The 20,394-nt window shown below is 45.4% G+C and overlaps 1 protein-coding gene across 7 annotated transcripts in view; it reads left to right on the top strand.

Moving 5' to 3' along the window:
- MED12L (mediator complex subunit 12L) overlaps positions 1-20,394 on the top strand; it is a 506,270-nt gene that overhangs the window by 160,101 nt on the left and 325,775 nt on the right. For all 7 annotated transcript variants that reach the window (XM_070768376.1, XM_070768473.1, XM_070768425.1 and 4 more), the window contains exon 3: positions 20,056-20,160. In XM_070768376.1, coding sequence (XP_070624477.1) covers positions 20,056-20,160 — 105 coding nt within the window. The remainder of the gene's footprint in view (positions 1-20,055; positions 20,161-20,394) is intronic.

Raw genomic sequence — 20,394 nt, 5'->3', positions numbered from 1 at the left:
TTAATATTGACATTGCTTAGGGTTTTTTTTTTTTTTTTCTTTCTTTTTTTAAAGCTCTACACAGTGCTTCTGTAGACCGTATGGAAAATATTTTTGGGGTCAGAGCTGTTTTTACTCTTTGGTCAGTTGTAGACTAACTGTCAACTGCTTCTTGTGAAGAAGGAAGATTGTGAACTGAAGACCCTATTTACATCTCAACTACTCACAGGAGGTCTTCTTTTGTCACCATTAAATAATCGAAATGCATTTGGAGTTATATTTTCGTTTACTTAGTACTTGATACGGACTTCCCGCTGCACTCCGTGATGTGGGGGTGCTTCCCACTGCACTCCGTGATGTGGGGGTGTAGGAGAGAAATAGAAGTCTGCTTCTGTCCCCTCTAGAACAGTGCTTCTCAAAATATCTGTGGTGAAGGGCCAGTTTTTTTTTTAAATTAATTTTCAATCTGTTGCAGACTGATATAGATGTATGATAAAAATGAATCACTAGAAAAATGAAATGCGGATTGAATGTACTGGCAGTATCAAGTTGCTATGAAAGTTTCCAAGCACTTCTCAATTTTTGCATATTATTCTTGTTGAGGACCGGTAGCAGTTTCAGATCACACTCTGAGTAGCACAGCTCTAGAAATGAACATCTGGCTCACTGATGCACAGAAAACAATTGAAAAAAAAAGACTAAGGCATTGGCTTTTGTTTATTTTAAAACTGAGGAATAACATATTCCTCGTATTCAGTACTGAATAACATATTCAGTATGGTGTAGAAGGGCTTCCCAGGGGGCTCAGATAGTAAAGAATCTGCCTGCCAGTCAGGAGACAGGGATTCGATCCCTGGGTCGGGAAGATCCCCTGGAGAAGAAAAGGGCAACCCACTCCAGTGTTCTTGCCTGGAGAATTCCATAGACAGAGGTGCCTGGTGGGCCAGTCCATGGGGTTGCAAAGAGTCTGAGTGAGTGACTGACACTTTGACTTCACCGTGTATAAAGTGGCATATTCCATCAGGAGAGCCCATGTTGATTGTGTTGGTTATTCTGAAGGCTTTACATGTTTGGTTTTATGCCAGCCTCACAAACACCTCTTGGGTGGATACTATTATCTCCTTTTTACAAGTGAAGAAACTGAGGCACAGGGGAGGGATCACAGGGGTCAACTTTACTTTCCCAGGGTCCGTTGGCTGCATCTTGATGGAGTTGAAATTGGACGTCTGAGACTGTGCTGTAAACCATCCTGCTCTATATATAGGGAGGCTAAAAATGCTGCATGAGTTCAGGAAAGAGAGGGTTGGAATACTTGGAGGTCTCACTGGAGGGTGTAGGCGTGAGGGTCAGGATGAGAGTGAGTGGGGACAGGTTGCACCCTATCTTTCCTAAGAAAGAGCTGCAGGTAGGGTGAGTGAGGTGCCATGGGGGGAGGACGAGCCTCTGAGATCAGGCTTGGAGTCCTGGAGTCCTGGCCGGCTGCTGTGGGGGGCGGTGATGAGCTCACCAGGCCCTGCTGTCAGATTTATCTCACTAGCTCATGCTTAATAAATCCGGACCGGGAGAGAGTGGAGTCGGGGAGGCTGCGAGGGATGCGGCTGTAGTAACCAAAGCATGAAGTAAAAAGACTGATGAGGGCTTTAAACAGGACTAGAGAAGAATAATTGGTGACAAATAGGTCAAAGGAAACGAAGGAGAGAGGAGTGTGGAAAATGCATCGATTCCTTGGACACTGTTCGGCTGGGATGGTAGTTGATCCTGTTGCTTGAGGATCTCCGGGTGGACACATGTTTGTGCTCAGTCTTTAGAGAATTACCTGATTGCTGGATTGGAATGAATATTGGATTCCCCTTCCTACCCACCTCCCTCACCCTGTGGCATGAACTGGTTTACCTGAAGGTCTGATGACCTGAGGGCTTTGGTTTATACCACTTGTCCCTGCTTTAAACCTCACCTTCAGTACCTGTTATTCAACCCCCCCGCAGGCTGCTTTGATGGTGGTAAACATCCCGAATTGCTTGGAGGGTTGGCTTAGCTCCGTGGAAGAGGTGGGAGTGAGCAAGCCTCCCGGAAATAAAAAGGGTGGAGGCTGAGAGGTGTTAACAGAGGCTGACTTTCAGGCTGCACTTTCAGAGGTGGACTCGCGGACATTGGCTTTCTTGGCTCAAAATTCTAGGTTTAGCCTCTGTTTTCGAGTACACAAATAAACAGCATCACCACCCCTACTAACAACAAAAAAGAGACATTCCCAGCTAACTCGTCATTGTAGAGCAGTTATCCCCCAATTTAAAAAAGTAGTCCACATTTAAAAAAAAATCTTTAAAAATAGAAAATAAAAATCAAATAGTTATGAAGTCTGCTGCTGCTAAGTTGCTTCAGTCGTGTCTGACTCTGTGTGAGCCCATAGACGGCAGCCCACCAGGCTCCCCCATCCCTGGGATTCTCAAGGCAAAAACACTGGAGTGGGTTGCCATTTCCTTCTCCAATGCATGAAAGTGAAAAGTGAAAGTGAAGTCGCTCAGTTGTGTCCGACTCTTGGCGACCCCATGGACTGTAGCCCACCAGGCTCCTCCATCCATGGGATTTTTCAGGCAAGAGTACTGGAGTGGGGTGCCATTGCCTTCTTCGAGTTGTGAAGTCTAAATAACCATAATTTGAAGTAATATTTGAATGACAGTCACAGTGATGTTTTTGAAACTTAGCAGAGACCTCAAGTACTTCTGAAATCATCAGAAAATCTAAATAATTCTCACATCATTTTAGTGTCTCTTAATATTTTTAGAATTTTGTAAATCCAGTGATTTTTTTTTTTTTAATTGTCGAACATGGTGAAAGAAAAGTGAAAGTTGCTCAGTTGAATCTGACTCTTTGAGACCCCATGGACTATACAGTGGAGAAGGCAATGGCACCCCACTCGAGTACTTTGCCTGGAAAATCCCATGGATGGAGGAGCTTGGTAGGCTGCAGTCCATGGGGTCGCTAAGAGTTGGACACGACTGAGCAACTTCACTTTCACTTTTCACTTTCATGCATTGGAGAAGGAAATGGCAACCCACTCCAGTGTTCTTGCCTGGAGAATCCCAGGGACTGGGGAGCCTGGTGGGCTGCCGTCTGTGGGATCACACAGAGTCGGACACGACTGAAGTGACTTAGCAGTAGCAGCAGCAGGACTATATAGTCCATGGAATTCTCCAGGCCAGAACACTGGAGTGGGTAGCCTTTCCCTTCTCTAGGGAATCTTCCCAACCCAGGGATCAAACCGAGGTCTCTTACATTGCAGGTGGATTCTTTACCAGATGAACGACCAGGAAAGCCCGTTGAATATGGTACATTAATTAAATAATGGGTTAAAGAAGAGAGAGACATTCCCAACCTCTGTCCTCTCTCCCAGGCAGGAAGAAGGGCATCCTGCAGTTTCACTTGATTTTTCCTGCACGCTTTTCGTCTCTGTCACCCATCAAGTTTCCCTTTTTGTGAATTTGCAGTTCATTTGGTGGCAGTCACCGACACCTTCCTACTGGTATGCACCCAGTGTGGGGTCAGGGATGCACTTAGGCGTGGGGTAGAATGAGCCAGGATGGGGGCACAGTGAGTCAGTGCACTGGACAGTTAACTTCATAGTCAGAAACCATGGCTTGGATTAGTTTTTTCTGCCTTCGGATCACCTAGCCCAGTGGGAGGCAGATTTAGTACTAAGTGAAAAATATGATTTGCAGGAGGAGTCTACATTAAAATGCGATTGCATTGCGTGGGTCGTGTGGGACGGTGACTTAGCTGACCTGTGGAGGCTCCAAAGAGGAAGCTGTCTTCTGAGGCTGCCTTATGTACAGTTCTTGGCAGGATCAACTACCGATACTTTAAGTGCCCTTTCCCACATTCTGCAAGTCTGAAAGTATTTTTTTCTTTGGTAGTTTTCCTGAGAGCCACATCCAGGTGTTTGATATCCGAGGGTGACATGCATTTGAAGGTGATTTGAATATGAATTAATAGGCTATAGTTACTTAGAGTGGAATAAATGCCAAGTATATTTGGATGTAATTTGAATCAGAGTCTCTCTCACTTCTATTGGAGGGGGAGGGCCTGCCTGTCTCATAGTTAAGGGTGAGGGAGGTTTTTGTGGGGAGTCGGGTCCCCAAGAGTCTCAGCACATCATCCTTGGTGGATGTTTCCATTTGCTTCATTGGAAAGTTACTGAGTCCCTCGATGTGCTGGTTGGTCAAAAACCATAACGGCAATGACTGTGATGAGCCTATGTATGTATATGTTCTGGCCGCACCGTCCCCAGTCAGGGTTTGAACCCAGGGCACGGCAGTGAAAGCGCCGAATCCTAACTTCTGGATGACAAGGGAACTCCCATAAGCCTTCTTAAAAGTGCCTAGTATGTATCAATGACCATGTCGAGTGCCTCACATATGTTTTTTCTCATTTCCTTTACAATAGGCATGTGAGGTGTATGGAGGTATCTCCATTTCATAGACAAGAAGGGAGCTAGGATTCTAGTAGAGCTTGATTGAAATCGTACCAGTCTGCTCTAAGATCTCACGGTCTTGGAGAGCCCATTGGGCCTGTTGGGGGCCTGATTGTCACATGGCCACTTAAGCACGTCACTCGTCAGTCTGTTTCTCAGCCTGTAAATGGGCACTCATCCTACCTGAACCATTTGACTCTGAGGAAGATGGGTGTGAAAATTCTGGTAAAAGGCCAGGGAAGAGTATTATTGTGGTCATGATTTTCTCTTCTCTTTTGCCTACTGCTCAGTACTGGTGTGAAGACCGGACTGCCTTCTTTGTGTTGAGCTCACATCCTCTGGGGTTCATCTGGGTTCCCACCGTTAGTGATTGATGGCCTGCAGTTGGAGTTTTGGGTAGGGGTGAATATTAATAGCTGGGTAGACGAGGGTGGATGTGTAAAAAGTTGAGTTTCAGATGTGGCCTTGATGCAAATGTGGCCCAGGTGTCAGAGATGTGGGTAGGGGTGGGGAAGATGCTAGGTTGACTTTCAGGGGACTCCTGCCTCCCCGCCCCGAGTCAGTCCTGCCCCTTCCTTGGCTCTCTGTTCAGGAGGCTGGTCGTAGTGCCCTCTCTCACAAACATTTTGGCTGAGCTGGGCAAACAGAACACGTACCCTTCTTGCTCCCTCCCCTGCCCCCACCCCCACACACCTTTTCCTCTAAACTTCTCAAACAGCTATCAAGTCAATCAGAAGAGATCCAACAGGAATCAGTCCCTGTTGCTGGGATGCTGGGGGGCTGCGATGTCCCCTTACACAGAGCCAGGTGATACTACTTTTCTCAGCCATTGAGACTCTGCCTTGTAGACTCTTGGTGCTGCCAAATGGCAATTTCAGAAGGTGGTCTTGCCATGAAGAATAGAGCAGAGCTTCTCTTCTCCCCTCGCCCCTCCCCTGTATGTACATTTTAGTTTCCTAGGGCTGCCGAAACAGAATACTGCCCTAAATTGGATGGCTTAAAACAACGGGAATTTGTTCTCTCAAAGCCCTGGAGGGAGGTCCACACCTCTGAGGAGGGCCTTTCCTTTCCTCTTCCAGCTTCTGGTGCTTGTGTGTGTGCTCAGTCACTCAGTCATGTCTAGCTGTTTGAGACCCCCTGGACTGTAGCCCACCAGACTCCTCTGCCCATGGGATTCTCCAGGCAAGAATACTGGATTGTGGGTTGTCATTTCCTCTTCCAGGGGATCTTCCTGGCCCAATGATTGAACCCATGTCTCTTGTGTCTCCTGCATTGTCAGGTAGATTCTTTATCACTGTGCCACCTGAAAAGCCCCCAGTTTCTGGAAGCCCCAAGTTTTCCATGGTTTGTGGCAGCGTAATTCCAATCTCTGCCTCCCTCAATCTTCCTTCTGTGTCTTTTGTGAGGACACTGGCCACGTGCTGTTGAATTCGGACCCTAATTCAGCGTGACTTTAACTTGCTTTTATCTGCACAGACCCTATTTCCAAATAGGTCACAGGTATGGGGGTTAGGACTTTGACCTGTCTTTTCAGGGTACACAGTTCAGTGCCTGCAGGGCCTGTCTCTAACCCCTCCTGCACTCGTCCCCGGTTGTTCTGGTACTGGACCTTTCCTTCTGGGTCCCCTCCTGTTTTCTCGACAACTTCCCCCTATCCACCACCTCGATTATCTCCTGTTATCTTAATTTCTCCCTCCACTGCATTCTCTCTGTGTCATCCAGACGTGCACATGCTTCCCTCATCGTCATCCCCCCCTACTCCATCACCCCACCTTCCCATTTCTCTCCACCTCTTTCTCCAAACCTTCCACAAAGCATCCTGTGTGTTCAGGGTCGTCTTCACCTCCCGCTTCTTCCTCTGCTCCTTTTTGTTGGGCTTCTGCCCTCATTTTCCAGAGAACCCTCCCTCTGGGCCCCAGCAGCCACATTGTGCCTGTTGTTCCCTCCCCTGGTGAAGCAGTGTCTTCCCTCAGCTTTTTTTTTTTAAACTTTGTTTGTTTTAGCTGTGCTGGGTCTCCTTTGCTGCGTGAGCGTTCTCTAGTTGTGAGGACTTTTCTTCATTCTGGTGCTTCTTCATTGTGGTGCTTTCTCATTGTAGTGGCTTCTCGGGTGGAGTATGGGCTCTAGGCTCAGGCTTCAGTAGTTGTGGCACACGGGTTTAGTTGCCCCATGGCATGTGGACTCATCCTGGACCAGGGATCAAACCATGTCCCCCGCACTGGCAGGCAGATTCCTGACCACTGGACCATCAGGGAGGTCCCTTCCCTCAGCTTTGAGCTAAAGCACTCCTGCTTTCCTGCTCTCTTCTCTGGCCACAGCATCTCAGGCTCCTTTGAAGGCTTTCCCTTCTTTACCTGGCCATGAAATCAAACTGGGTGTTCCCTGGGGTCTGTTCTAGGCCATTGTCTCTTCTCACTCACCCTCTCTTTGGATGATCTTGGCCACCCCCAGGCTTCAGTTACTACCTAATGAAGACAACTCACAACTTGATGACTCCAGCCAGGACCTCTCTGCACTCTAGACTTCTAAGCGACTATAAGAAACATTTTGTTTGGCCTGATATCTCAAGGTTCCATTTAAAACTGAACTTGTGATCTGCTCCTCTTCCTCCAAAAAACCCCTGTTATTGCTGTATTATGTCTTAAGTTCTCTTGCTATCCCAGAAATCCAGGAGACATCCTTGATAGATAGCCTCACTCTTTGTCATTCCATCTTCCATGTCCCCAAAAGGCCTGTTGAGTAGCCCCATAAAGATCTTCCCCTTCTTTCCATCGCTGTTACTGCCATCTTAGTCCTAGCTCCCATCATCTCATGTCTTGGCTCTTAAGAGAGCCTCTAACTGGTCCCAGTCGCCTTGCCCCCAGGCCTCCTATTTGGTCTGACAAACTCTAATCTGTGTCTGCACTTTGCATTTATTTTGTTTGGATGATGTCACCCCACTGCATAAAATCCTTTACTCTATTTTTTAAAAAATTTATTCAAGTATGCTGCTGCTGCTAAGTCACTTCAGTCGTCTCCGACTCTGTGTGACCCCATAGACGGCAGCCCACCAGGCTCCCCCTGGGATTCTCCAGGCAAGAATACTGGAGTGGGTTGCCATTTCCTTCTCCAATGCATGAAAGTGAAAAGTGAAAGTGAAGTCGCTCAGTCATGTCTGACTCTTAGCAACTCCATGGACTGCAGCCTACCAGGCTCCTTCATCCATGGGATTTTCCAGGCAAGAGTACTGGAGTGGGGGGCCATTGCCTTCTCCGTTATTCAAGTATAGTTAGTTGATTTACAATGTTGTGTGAATTTCTGCTGTACAGCAACATGATTCAGTTATGCATATTATATATATATAGACATACATTCTTTTTCATTGTTGTTTATCAAAGGATATTGAATATTGTTCCCTGTGCTATACACTAAGACCTTGTTTTTATCCATTCTACAGGTAATTGTTTGCATCTGCTAATCCCAGCTCCCAATCCATCCCTTCCCCTGCCCCTGTCCCCCTTAGCAGCCACAGATCTGTTCTCTGTTTCATATATAAGTTCAGTTGTCATATTTTAGATTCCACACATAAATGATATCACATGGTAACGTCTTTCAGACTTCCTTCACTTAGTATGATAATCTCTAGGTTCATCCATGTTGCTGTAGATGGCATTATTTCATTCTTTTTTATGGGTGAGTGATAGTCCTTTGTATATACGTACCGTATCTTCTTTATCCATTCCTCTGTCATTGGACGTTAGGTTGCTTCCATGTCTTGTTTCTTGTGAACAGTGCTGCTATGAACATAGGGATGAGTGTATATTTTTTAAAAGATTTATTTTATATCGGAAGATGGTTGATTAACAGTGTTGTGTTAGTTGCATGTATCTTTTTGAATTACAGTTTTGTCTGAATATATGTCCTGGGGTGGGATTGCTGGATCATATGGAAGCTGTTTTTAGTTAGAAGAATGGCAATATCCTTCTCCATAGTGGCCGCACCCACTTACACTCCCGCCAACAGTGTAGAAGGGTTGCCTTTTATTCACATCCGCTCCAGCATATATTTGTGGACTTTTTAATGAGGGCCATTCTGACCACTGTGAGATGTACCTCATTGTAGTTTTGAATTCTCTAATATTTAGTACTGATGAGCCTCGTTTTGTGTGTCTGTTGACCATCTACGTCTTCTTTGGAGAAATGTGTATTTAGGTCTTCTGCCCAATTTTTTGATTGGGTGTTTTTTGAGTTGTATTAGCTGTTTGTATATTTTGAAAGTGAGGCGCTTGTCTTTTGCATTGTTTGCAAGTGTTTTCTCCCCTTCTAAAGTTGTCTTTTCCTTTTGTTTACAGTTTCTTTTGCTGTGTAAAAGCTCGTGAGTTTGATTTAGATCCCATTTGTTTGTTTTTACTTCTGTTGCCCAAGACTGACCTAAGAGAATGTTGATTCGATTTATGTTAGTGAATATTCTGCCTGTGATCTCTTGTAGGAGTTTTATGGTGTCATATTTTAATGTTGAAGCCTTTAAGCCATTGTGAGTTTATTTTTGTGTATGGTGTGAGGCTGTGTTCTGACTTCATTGATTTATATGTGGCTTTTTGACTTTCCCAGTGCCACTTGCTGAAGAGACTGTCTTTTCCCCATCGTATACTCTCTCATCTGTCGAAGATTAATTGACTGTAGGTATGTGGGTAAAGAGGAGGGCATGGCAACCCACTCCAGTATTCTTGCCTGGAGACTCCCCATGGACAGAGGAGCCTGGCGGGCGAGAGTCCATAGGGTCACAAAGAGTTGGACACGACTGAGGGACTAAGCACACAGGGCACATGTGGGTAAAAAGCCCTTACTCTTCTGGTAAAGGGAGAAGTCCCTCACTGGGCCCACAAGACCCTGCGTGTTCTGTCCCCGCCCGCTGCTCAGTCTCACTTCACACCTGGGTCCCTGTTGCCCTTGCCATGATGCCATTCTTTATGTCACTTTCCTAGGCCCGCAGACCTCACCCAGGCTTCTCTTGCCTCTGCTCTTGATGGGCACACAGTGCTGGTGATTGTTGTTATGTCTTCCTGATGAATTCACCCTTTTCTCATTACGATATGTGCCTTTTTATCTTTGATGATGCTTTCTGTCTTGAAGTTTACTTTGTCCAGTGTTGATGTAGCCACTCCAGCCCTCTTCTGTTCATCGTTTGCATGTTGCTCATCTTTGCCCATGTGTTTACTGTCACCTTATCTGTCTTAATGTGCTTAAGGTGCAGCATCTGGCAGGGTTTTGTTTCCTTATCCATCCTGACAATCCCTGCCTTTTAATTGGAATCATAGCCTGTTAACATTTCATTAGCATTTAATGTAATTATTGATATGGTTGGGTTTATTTGCCATTTTACTTCAGGATTATTAAACTCTGTTGAAAAATAATTTAAATTCACCCATCAACATTTTAGCTTACCGCTTCACATTTTATTTTATAGCAATTGCTCTAGGAATTACAGTATACATCTCTTAGCTCTTCAGGGTCTTTGTAGAGTTAATATTGTATCACTTCCCGCAGAATGTCAGCCTTGCTGTTGTATGAGTCTTACTCTTAACTTGGTTAACGCCTCTTTCGCATTCGGAGGCGAAATGCAAAGGTGCTTTCTTCAGGGAATTTTTTTCTGACGTTTCAGATTAGGGTAAGCCCCTATCAAGTGTGCTCTGAGCAGGTGGTGCTTCTCCTTGGGGCCTTTATCACAGTTGCAGTTTGCTCACTATGGAATCCCCAGTACTGAGCACACTACTGTATACTTTAGTGATTAAATGCAGGGCAGCCATGGGTTGTGGTTCGAAGAAGGCAAAAGATTGCATAATATACAATTTATGGAATGGATAGGAATGGCATTAGGCAAGGCTTAGAGGTGGAAAAGACAATGTGTGTGGCAAGGAATATAATAGTCAAGTAGATTCCAGGAAAGTTAAAATATGAAGAAAAAGCGCTATAAATTTTTTTTTTTAATACCAGTAACCACCATTTTACAGAGCACTCAATATGTGGCCAGGCACTGTGCTAAACTCTGCATTTTATCTTATGTAATCTCAGCCCTGTGAGTTATTCTTATCTTACTTTGATTGAGGCGACCGAGGTGCAGAGAGGTCAGTTTATCTTGTTCTGTGTGATAGGTAAGGGCTCTGCATTCAAACTCAGACCTCTGTGATTCAACACTCAGAATGGGAGCGAGGCTGGGGAGCGGAGCTCGATTGTTCCAGGTGTCTAATGCCCATGCTAGTGGGTTGTGTGTGTGAGTCCTGGCTGGAGTTAGGTGCAGAGAAGGCCCACAGATGTTATTGAGGATCCATAGAAGGTGGTGCCAGATGCTTCCATTCGTTAGCGTCTTCTGAGGGGGAGGAAAAGGAAAGCCTCTGAGGCTATTGAAAAAGGGGAGTGCAGAAAAGGCAGCCTGTTTCAGAAGGATTCATCCGGGGCCATTGGGCAGGCTGAGCTCAGGCAAGGTCTGGACCTGGGTGCGGATGGGAGGTATGCGGCATGAGAGCAGCGGCCTGGCCTGCTGTGCCAGTGGCCGCAGTTAGAGAGATGGCTGTGTTCTTGTAAAGGAAGGACTAGATGTGAGATGTGTTTTGGTAGAAGTGTGCTTCGAACTGCCTAATGTTGAGGTGTGAGGAGAGAAAGACTTTTCCCTCATCTCTTGGGTCATCTGTATCTGCTAACAACAGAAAGTGTTGCCTGAAGACTGTTAACCTGGGCTGTGATGGGTATTATCATAGCCTTACTTTTCAAATGGGACCTGCAGACAGAGAACGCTCTTCTGGGAGAGAGGTGGACAAAGCTAGGGAAAATAATCAAAAAGGTATTTAAAAAAAAAAATTTATTTGGCATCTGTAGTTGCAGATCTTTAGTGGATCTTTAGTTGTAGCATATGGGCTCTAGTTCCCGGGCAGGGATCAAACCCAGGCCCCCGCACTGGGAGCGTAGAGCCTCAGCCACTGGACCACTCCAGAGAAGTCCCGTAAAGCCGTTTTAAAAAATTTTGTTTGTTTGAAGTAAGACCTTGGCTAAGCATAGCCTGTCTGACTAGTGCACAGAGGCACATTTTTCTGCTTCTGCGGCATTGTCATCTGTGGCGGCATTTCATTGACAGTCATTGAGTTAGTTTGTTAGATGCGAGTAGGTGATGGAGGCGTCGCACGTCTCTGCACATGTTCTGTGCTGTGGATGAGAAGTCTGGAGGAGTTTAACCATGTGTGCACACCTGTGCACACCTGTGTGTGTACATTTATTATCTGCTTTTATGATGGTCATTGAAAAGTGTGCTAAACTGACTTTCCCCCGCTTTGACTGAGAAAGAACTTAGCCAATTTCCAAACTAGACTCAAAATATACTCATTTTCCTGATGAAACACTTTCTGAAATTAAAAGATTGCTCTGAAAGTGATCCAAAAAATACCATCATTCTCTGAAGTTCAAGATAAATGCCCAAGATTTATGGGTGCCTTAGTACTTCACCCAAAGTACTGAAGGTCTGATTTTTTTATCAGTGTCAAATACAAAACTGCACAGTGAACGCTGGCCTTCTGTGTGAACATGGGCCTGTTTCTAGGCTTTTGTTTCTGTTTGTGTCTGGGTACTTGTCTCCCTAAAATTTTTTTAAGCCTTAACATTTTATTTATTTTTAAATTTAGATAAAATTTATTTTTATGGTGTTAGATGTTGATTATACATTCTTTTCTATGTACACATATAAAAATGTGACATTCTTGAAAACCTCTGCCTCTCATTTTAGAAAATTTATTTTTAATTGTAGGATAATTGCTCTTCAGTATTGTGTTGGTTTCTGCCATGTATCAACATGAAATCAGCCACAGGTATACTGTATATCCCCTCCCTCTTGAACCTCCCTCCCACCTCCCATCCCATCTTACTCATTTTTAAAGCAAAAATTAATATCCACTTTATGATAAAAATGAAATACAAATTTCCAAGCAAGCAGAACTTGAATTTCAGCCTATTGAAGGCTTATCATTTTAGCTGAAGTCAGTGATGAGGTGGATGAGTCTTCCTTTCTCCATGTTGAGGTTAACTTTGGACCACTCCTGTTTTAAAGATGGTTTCTGTTGAAGCCCTCTGCAGCCTGGCCTGATGCACCCCTGCTCTGGGCCACCAGGCTGGACTGTGAGTGCGTGTTCTCAGCTAGTGTTGTCTCCTGGCAGGGTGGGTATTAGGGCTCACGCATGTGTGTGCAGTGTTTTGCCTCTGCTGCTGCTGCTGTTCAGTTGCTCAGTCACGTCTGACCCTTTGCGACCCCATGGACTCCAGCACGGCAGGCTTCCCCGTCCTTCACTGTCTCCTGGAATTTGCTCAAACTCATGTCCGTTGAGTCGGTGATGCCATCCAACCATCTCATCCTCTGTTGTCCCCTTCTCCTTCTGCCCTCAATCTTTCCCAGCATCAGGATCTTTTCCAATGAATCAGTTCTTCACATCAGGTGGCCAAAATATTGGAGTTTTAGCTTCAACATCAGTCCTTCCAATGAATGTTCAGGGTTGGTTTCCTTTAGGATTGACCGATTTGATCTCCTTGCTATCCAAGGGACACTCAAGAATCTTCTGCAGCACCACAGTTCATGATAAAAACATTTAAAACTCAGAGTTCATGGTTGGCACTTTGTTTTTTATCCTCCACATTGTATAGTGGGAAAATTTAACCTCCAGTAGAGCTGGCTCATTGGAAAAGACCCTGATGCTGGGAAAGATTGAAGGCAAAAGGGGACGGAGGCGACAGAGGATGAGATGGTTAGGTAGCATCACTGATTCAATGGACGTGGATTTGAGCAAACTTTGGGAGATAGTGGAGGACAGAGGAGTCTGGTGTGCTGCAGTCCATGGGGTTGCAGAGAGAGTCATTCACAACTTAGCGACTGAACAACAGCAGCAAGAGTTCTTTTACTGAAAATGGTTTGCCGCTAAGACTCTGATTAGTGGTTGGGTGTGTCCTCAAGTGCTGGGGTCTTCAGTTGTCTCAGCTTTGCAGATAGGCAAAGCAGTAGCTGGTGGTTCTGCTTTTTTTTTTTTTTTTTTGAGAATTGTTGCCTAGGTGCAGTAAAACAAGTTTCAGTCTCTGTAAGGACCGTGGTAAGGACTTTGGCAGTTATCCTCTTTTATTTAGAGAAATCTTTGAAGAGGGTCAAGGCTAGTGCAAGAGGAAGCTATTTGTGTCCCTTGGCTTGGGGATTTTAGAGGCATGCTGTTTTAAAATCTGGACACTCTCCCTTCTATTTTTACTTGATTAGATTTGGCAAACATCTTCAGAGCAAAGTGTCATAAAAGTTTGTAGTTTGAGTTCATATAACACATGTTACATCTTGTTCTGAATCTCTCAGTGCTGCCCTAAGGCCATTAAGTATCCAGGTCCTACCTCATTTTCCCAAATTGGGTTCTTCACGCATCCTGGGGTCAGAGAGAATGTTTTTCCTTTAAAGGGGGTATGTTGCTGCGTTACTGGAGTTTGAGAAATGCTGTACAAACAACAATAGTAAACACTCTGGAATTCGAATCTTACTCTGAACTGGTTGCTTGGATTCCTGCCGTCAACTCTCACTCTTCAGAAACTTTAGGAGAAAAAGCATCATGGAGCATGTTCTGGTTGTGACGTTGTGGTTTTTACCCATTTCCCTTAGTTTCTCTAGGAAGCTGACATAAAGCTTTGTGTGACTAAACTTAAACAGAAGTGCCCACCAGGCTTCTCTTTTACCTCTGTGTGCTTCCTGATACAGCTGAGTACTCTGCAGCTCTGGTGTTTTTATTCGTGGGTCTAGGAGAAGTTAAAGGAGTGAAAGAGAAACCTTCTTGATTGGTTTTCTTCCTGGGTGAGTGAGTAAGTGTGTGTGTGTGTGTGTGTGTGTGTGTGTGTGTGTAGCTTTGTGTGTGTGCTTTTGCAGTAGGATGGGTGTGTGGCAGAGAATTGGGACCAGGGATCTCCTGTTCCTGAACTAAGAGGGAGCACCCAGGTTCTTCCCGGTGGTTGAGTGCAGCCCTGTTGCCAGACACAGGGGCCCTGGTTTTCTAGAAAGCTGTGAACTCCAAATATTTACATCAGTGGTTCTCAAAGTGTGGTCCCTGGATCCGCATGACTGATCTAGGAAGCTATGAGAAATTCAGATTCTTGGGCACCGCCTCCCTCCGCAACCCGCCACCCCTCGCCTCCCCCACCTCCTGAATTGGAGAGTCTCAAGGAGGGGCCCAGGCAGTGGCTGTTCTTTAATAAACCCATCAGGATTCTGATGCTTGCAAAAGTTTGAGAACCATTCACTGCTCAAGGTCAGGGTCCTTTTAATTTCTGAAGCAAAACCTTTTGCATTCCTTAGAGCTCGACTGGAGTGTCAGGTTATCACTTCCTTGAAGCAGAAATGGGACACAAAAACAGCAGTAATACTAATTGCTGGCCATTCACAGTGGTTGGGAACATGGATTCTTTCACGTTCTAAACCACGATATGATCTTTCTTATTTCCTCAGCTGGGATATGGAGGTAATAGTAGTGGAAACCATACTAGCCCTGTTTCACAATTGAAGAAAACTGAGGCCAGAAACAGTTCCGAAGCTTGCTTTGAGTCACTTTTGTTTTTCAGGTTTATATATATTTTTTTAAATTAAAATTTATTTTTAATTGGAGGATAATTGCTTTACAGTTTTGTGTTCGTTTCTGCCATACGTCAGCATGAAGCAGCTGTAGGTATACATGCGTCCTCTCACTCTGGAATCTCTTTCCACCTCCCACCCCACACACCCCTTTAGGTTTTCACAGAGCACTGGATTGAGCCACTCTTAACTGGAGTTAGAGGTTCAAATTCAGACAGTAAGAAGGCAGAGCCTGGGCTCTCCCTTCCCTCTTGTGTGCGTTTCCAATTCAGTCATCCTTACCCTGGGGTCCACACGGCCTTCACTTGTAACACAGCTGGGGGCCACGGGGGGCTGCAGTGGCTGGAGTTGGACGTCCAGTTGTCAATCTTGTGGTGTTGTAGCAGGAGCGGGGCCTGTGTGAAACTCCGTGTTTCTGAAATCTGGATTCCTCTTTTCAGAGGCAGGGCTTTAAAAGCTAAAAGCAGTCCCTCTCAGTACACTCTGGTTTTCAGCCGGGGCGTTGTGGCACTCTGGAGGCAGGTGTTGGCAGCTGCTGTGATGCGGGGTCATTGCCATTTAGTGGGTGGGGCCGGGTGTCCTCAGTGTGGACAGTTGGGCTCAATGAAGAATTGTCCTTTACCGCACTGGACTCTCAGATTACCAGCAAACCTTCAAAGTCGCTTTCCCAGGTGGGAATCTACATATGACCTTTTTTTGCTTGATTATAATACACATTCCCCTTGCGTGCATGCGTGCATAGTCGCTTCAGTCGTGTCCGACTCTTTGCAACCCCGTGGACTGTAGCCCGCCAGGCTGCTCTAAGGGATTCTCCAGGCAAGAATACTGGAGTGGGTTGCCATTTCCTCCTCGAGGGGATCTATACACTCAGTATATACCGAATCTTGGAGGAATATAACTATTGCATTTTTAATATATCGGGAGAAGAGTTTATTTTGTTAGTTTGAAACTTTTATCAGGTGTTTTCTCCATTTCAGAAAGTTTACGCCATGCTGTTCCTGATAATTTGAGATGGCAATGCGGTCCACCTGTATGTCTGCATTTTGTGGTGGCTGCATTAGGGTGATTCTGGGTATAGGAACAAACACTTACTAACACTTCACGTCTCCTAAGGCCCGCTTCTCCAAATGAACTGCCCGGAGAATCTGTGGAGTTAGTTGAGGGAGGGCCCAGGTTGGGCCAGCACAGCTGCCCACAGGCCACACTTCTTGGGTGGTGGTGGCCCAGTGGCGCACGCCTCAGTTTTCTTTTCAAGTACCTATGTTGTTATAACCTACTTTCGTTAAAAAAATTTTTTTTAGAGTGAGGGCATTACATTGATTAAAAAAAAAGTTATTGTCTGTGAATTTCATTTCAGACTTTGGGGAAAGGGGCATTTAAAACTACTTGCCTTTAGGAGAGTGCCTTGGGCTTGATGGGGAGAAGTCACTGCTCTGGGAGGTGAAGTGATTCTAGTCATAAATCCAAACAGAATTAGGTACCCCCAAGTTCATGGGGTAGTGAGTCACAGTATGCTTATATTAATTGTTCAAAACAGGTTATCATGCACTTATTTATTCTTTCAGCAAATCTGTATTGAGTGCCTTTGTGTGCTCTGTGCCAGCCACTGCTCTGCGTGCTTGGCATGAGTCTTTGATTCTTTGGCATGATTATTTATGAACAACATAAAGACCCCTGTCCTCACAGATCTTACCTGCTGCGGGGGTGACAGACAGGACAGGGATTTTAGGTGGTAAGTGCTATGGACTGTTGGGAGATTAGGACTGCTAGGGTGAAGGGAATGGGGTGGGCAGTTCCAATTTCAAATAGAGTTATCACATTTCTCATTGAGAACATGACTTAAGGTGGTCAGGGAGTTGGCCATGTGCAAACCAGGGGAAAGAGACAGGGAGAAGAGGGAGGGAGAAGACCCAGGAAGAATAGAACAGCGCAAGGCCTGGAGGCAGGAGAAGGTCCAATGGAAGGCTTGAGGAGCTGGCTGGGGGTGGGAGGGTGGGTAGATGTGTGGCTGCAGAGGAGTGTGCAAGGAGAGGGTGATCAGGGATTAAGTCTGAGAGGTGTCAGGGGCTTGTAGCACCTCATGGGGCCTCTTATCCCATTCTGAGGTGCGGAGTTATCGCAGATTTTGAGGAGGGTCATCATCTCAAGTTTTGCAAAGCTCCCCGTGGCTGCTGTGTTGAATGTGGCCTTCAGGGAACAAGAGTTGAAACCAGGAGGCCAGTTAGGAACCACTGCAGCATTCAAGCCTGAGATGATGGTGCCCCTGACCCTGGGGGAGGCCTCGGTGGTGGTGAGGAGTGGCCGGATTCTGGATGCATTTTTGTGACATTCTGAATGCGGGATTGGAAAATTCTCAGCACTCATGTTTCCCAGCAGTACCTGTATGGATCTGAGTTTGAGGAAAATCTGTGGCTGACAGACGTGTTACCATGGTTCCATGTTCTTCCTTCTGGGGATTATGTGTGTGAGAGACAGACAGACAGACATGGCTGCCCAGGCCAGTGGTTAGCAGTCAGTCACAACAAGCTAGCTGAGCAGGGCTTTGCTATTGTTCAGTCTCTTTGCAGTCCCATGGGCTGCAGCAGCCTGGCTTCCCTGTCCTTCATCATCTCCCGGAGTTTGCTCAGATTCATGTCCATTGAGTCGGAGTTAGTTTAGAATAGAAAGCAAAGTGGTGCTAAATGGAGCTAGTTGGTCCTGAAAGCCTCACACACTTCCTTTTAATTAAGCCAGGATGTATCTTTCGTGAAAACATATGCTATTACTCAATTAGTGTTTCTTGTGTTACTCTGATGGTAAAGCAAAGATAAGAATTCAGTTTCCTTGTCCTGTTCTCCTCATGACCCGATATGTTCCCCTTCTTCCTTAGACTCCGAGACTGTAGAAATCCCGTCAGCATGCTTGCTTTATTTCAGTTGACAGACGCCTTTCTGACTTAAAATTTGCATATGTAGTTTTGCCCTAGATTTCCAAATAATTAATTTGGAAATTCAGGAGCAGTTTAAGATGTCTTCTGATATGAATGTGCAATTCATTTTCTGTGCAGATCCCGATTCCAGCGACCTTTGTGCTGGAAGGAGACTTGATTACCTGAGAGCTCAGTTTCCTCTGGTGGGGTCTTCTGAAAGCCCACTAAAACTGGGGCTGGCCGAGGTATTAGGCGGAGCTCACGCAGTTAAGTCAGGTGACATGGCAGGACTCCAGGAGACCCCAGTTCTCACCCGAGGTGACCTTGCAGGAGCTGTCTGTCACTAATGATTTTGACCTAAGGCTTCCTGCCTAATCATAACAGTGATTTGATTGGTTTTGTTGTTGTTTAATTTTACACATGGAACAATTATTTGGGAAGAATTAAGTGTATATTCTCATTCTTGGGCTGTGGCTACCATTAACCCAGCTGGCACCGAGACTATTTCTTGGCCTGAAGTGAGAGGAGCAAAAGGTAGCTTCATTTACTCCATCTTTTCTCTTTTATTCTTTCGCGTCTGTATCGGGAACTCTGGGAACTCTGATTTAGTTCGGTAAGTGATATGGGCAGGGGAAGGTCGTTTGTTTGTTTGTTTTTTTTTTAATGCCTTGGGCTATTTTTGATATGTTGTGACCTTGGTAAGGAAAGTTTTCCTATGTCTATCTCGTAGGAGATCTTTTTAAGAAGGGTAAGAATTGTGGCTGTGTATTTTTAGACCACATTTTCATGTGGCATGTGTACTCTGGTGCACAGTGTCATGGAAATTTCTCTTCCTAGTCTAGGATTGAAAAGATGGCCTTTCAGCGCTGGCTTTGTCCGGTTACTGTACTAGCTTAGCCTCGCTTTTTTCATCTGTAAAATGGACTTGAAGACTCACATCCGCCTCAGATTTGGTAAAGATAAAGTGAACCAAAATAAATGAAAGAACTTGGCAAGCCCTAAACTTTCCTTCAGTTGCAGGACTGTGATGGTGTGTGGTTAGCACAAGCCTCGTGCCTAGGAACCCTTCATTTCTGTCTTGAACTCACTGTGGGGTGTTGGGTACTTGAGTGAGCCAGTTTTCTGGAATATTGAACAGAAATATGCATAGGGGCTGGCAAGGGATAGGGAGTCAGACTGTGGGCTTTCTAGAAGCAGTTCTAGTTTAGAATCTATGATTTTATGTTTATGGGAGAGGGGTTGCTTTGTTTTTCTTTCTCCAATTTGTTAGTGAAAAATTTTTATCTGCAGGCAGCAGTTAACATTTGGCCACCTTTGCTTTGTCTCTCTCTGCACATTTATGTATTGATTTTTAGACCCCTACTTCTGCTTTCCTTGGTGAGTGTTCAGCAGCTCTCTTCTACAGAGTATCGTGAAGTTTGTCATTCCTCAGGCTGCAGGAGACTGGCTTCAGTTCAGTTCAGTTGCTCAGTCGTGTCCGACTCTTTGAGACCCCATGAATCGTAGCACGCCGGGCCTTCCTGTCCATCACCATCTCCTGGAGTTCACTCAAACTCATGTCCATTGAATTGGTGATGCCATCCAGCCATCTCATCCTCTGTCGTCCCCTTCTCCTCCTGCCCCCAATTCCTCCCAGCATCAGAGTCTTTTCCAATGAGCCAACTCTTTGCATGAGGTGGCCGAAGTACTGGAGTTTCAGCTTTAGCATCATTCCTTCCAAAGAACACCCAGGGCTGATCTCCTCTAGAATGGACTGGTTGGATCTCCTTGCAGTCCAAGGGACTCTCAAGAGTCTTCTCCAACACCACAGTTCAAAAGCATCAATTCTTCGGCGCTCAGCCTTCTTCACAGTCCAACTCTCACATCCATACATGACCACAGGAAAAACCATTGCCTTTACTAGACGGACCTTTGTCGGCAAAGTAATGTCTCTGCTTTTGAATATGCTATCTAGGTTGGTCAAAACTTTCCTTCCAAGCAGTAAGCGTCTTTTAATTTCATGGCTGCAGTCACCATCTGCATTGATTTTGGAGCCCAAAAAAGGCTTCAGTTGGAGCGTTTACATCGTTGGGACTAATCAGTACCTTTTCTCCAACAGGATGAACTTACCGCAGTGAATGTAAAGCAAGGCTTCAACAATCAGCCAGCCTTTACTGGAGATGAACATGGCTCAGCTAGAAATATTGTGATTAACCCATCAAAGGTAATGCTCATTGTTTCCTAAAACTTCTGAAATATGTACGTGAGACCCTTGGTAACACATGTTGATACATCTGTGTTATTTAAGCCATGATCCACGTTCACAGTTCCCCCAGGTATCCTTTATGGTGCCCTGCCCCGGGCTCCCATCAGGGGTCACGCTTTGCTTTCTGCTGGTGTGTCTCCGAACCCTGTTTTAATCCACTGCAGTACTGCTCTCCAGGTCCCCTCACTGAGT

This window comes from Bos indicus, chromosome 1 (genome assembly GCF_029378745.1).
Source record: "Bos indicus isolate NIAB-ARS_2022 breed Sahiwal x Tharparkar chromosome 1, NIAB-ARS_B.indTharparkar_mat_pri_1.0, whole genome shotgun sequence".
Taxonomy (NCBI): domain Eukaryota; kingdom Metazoa; phylum Chordata; class Mammalia; order Artiodactyla; family Bovidae; genus Bos; species Bos indicus.
Note: the sequence above shows the minus strand (reverse complement) of the source record. Positions and strands in the feature narration are given on the sequence as shown.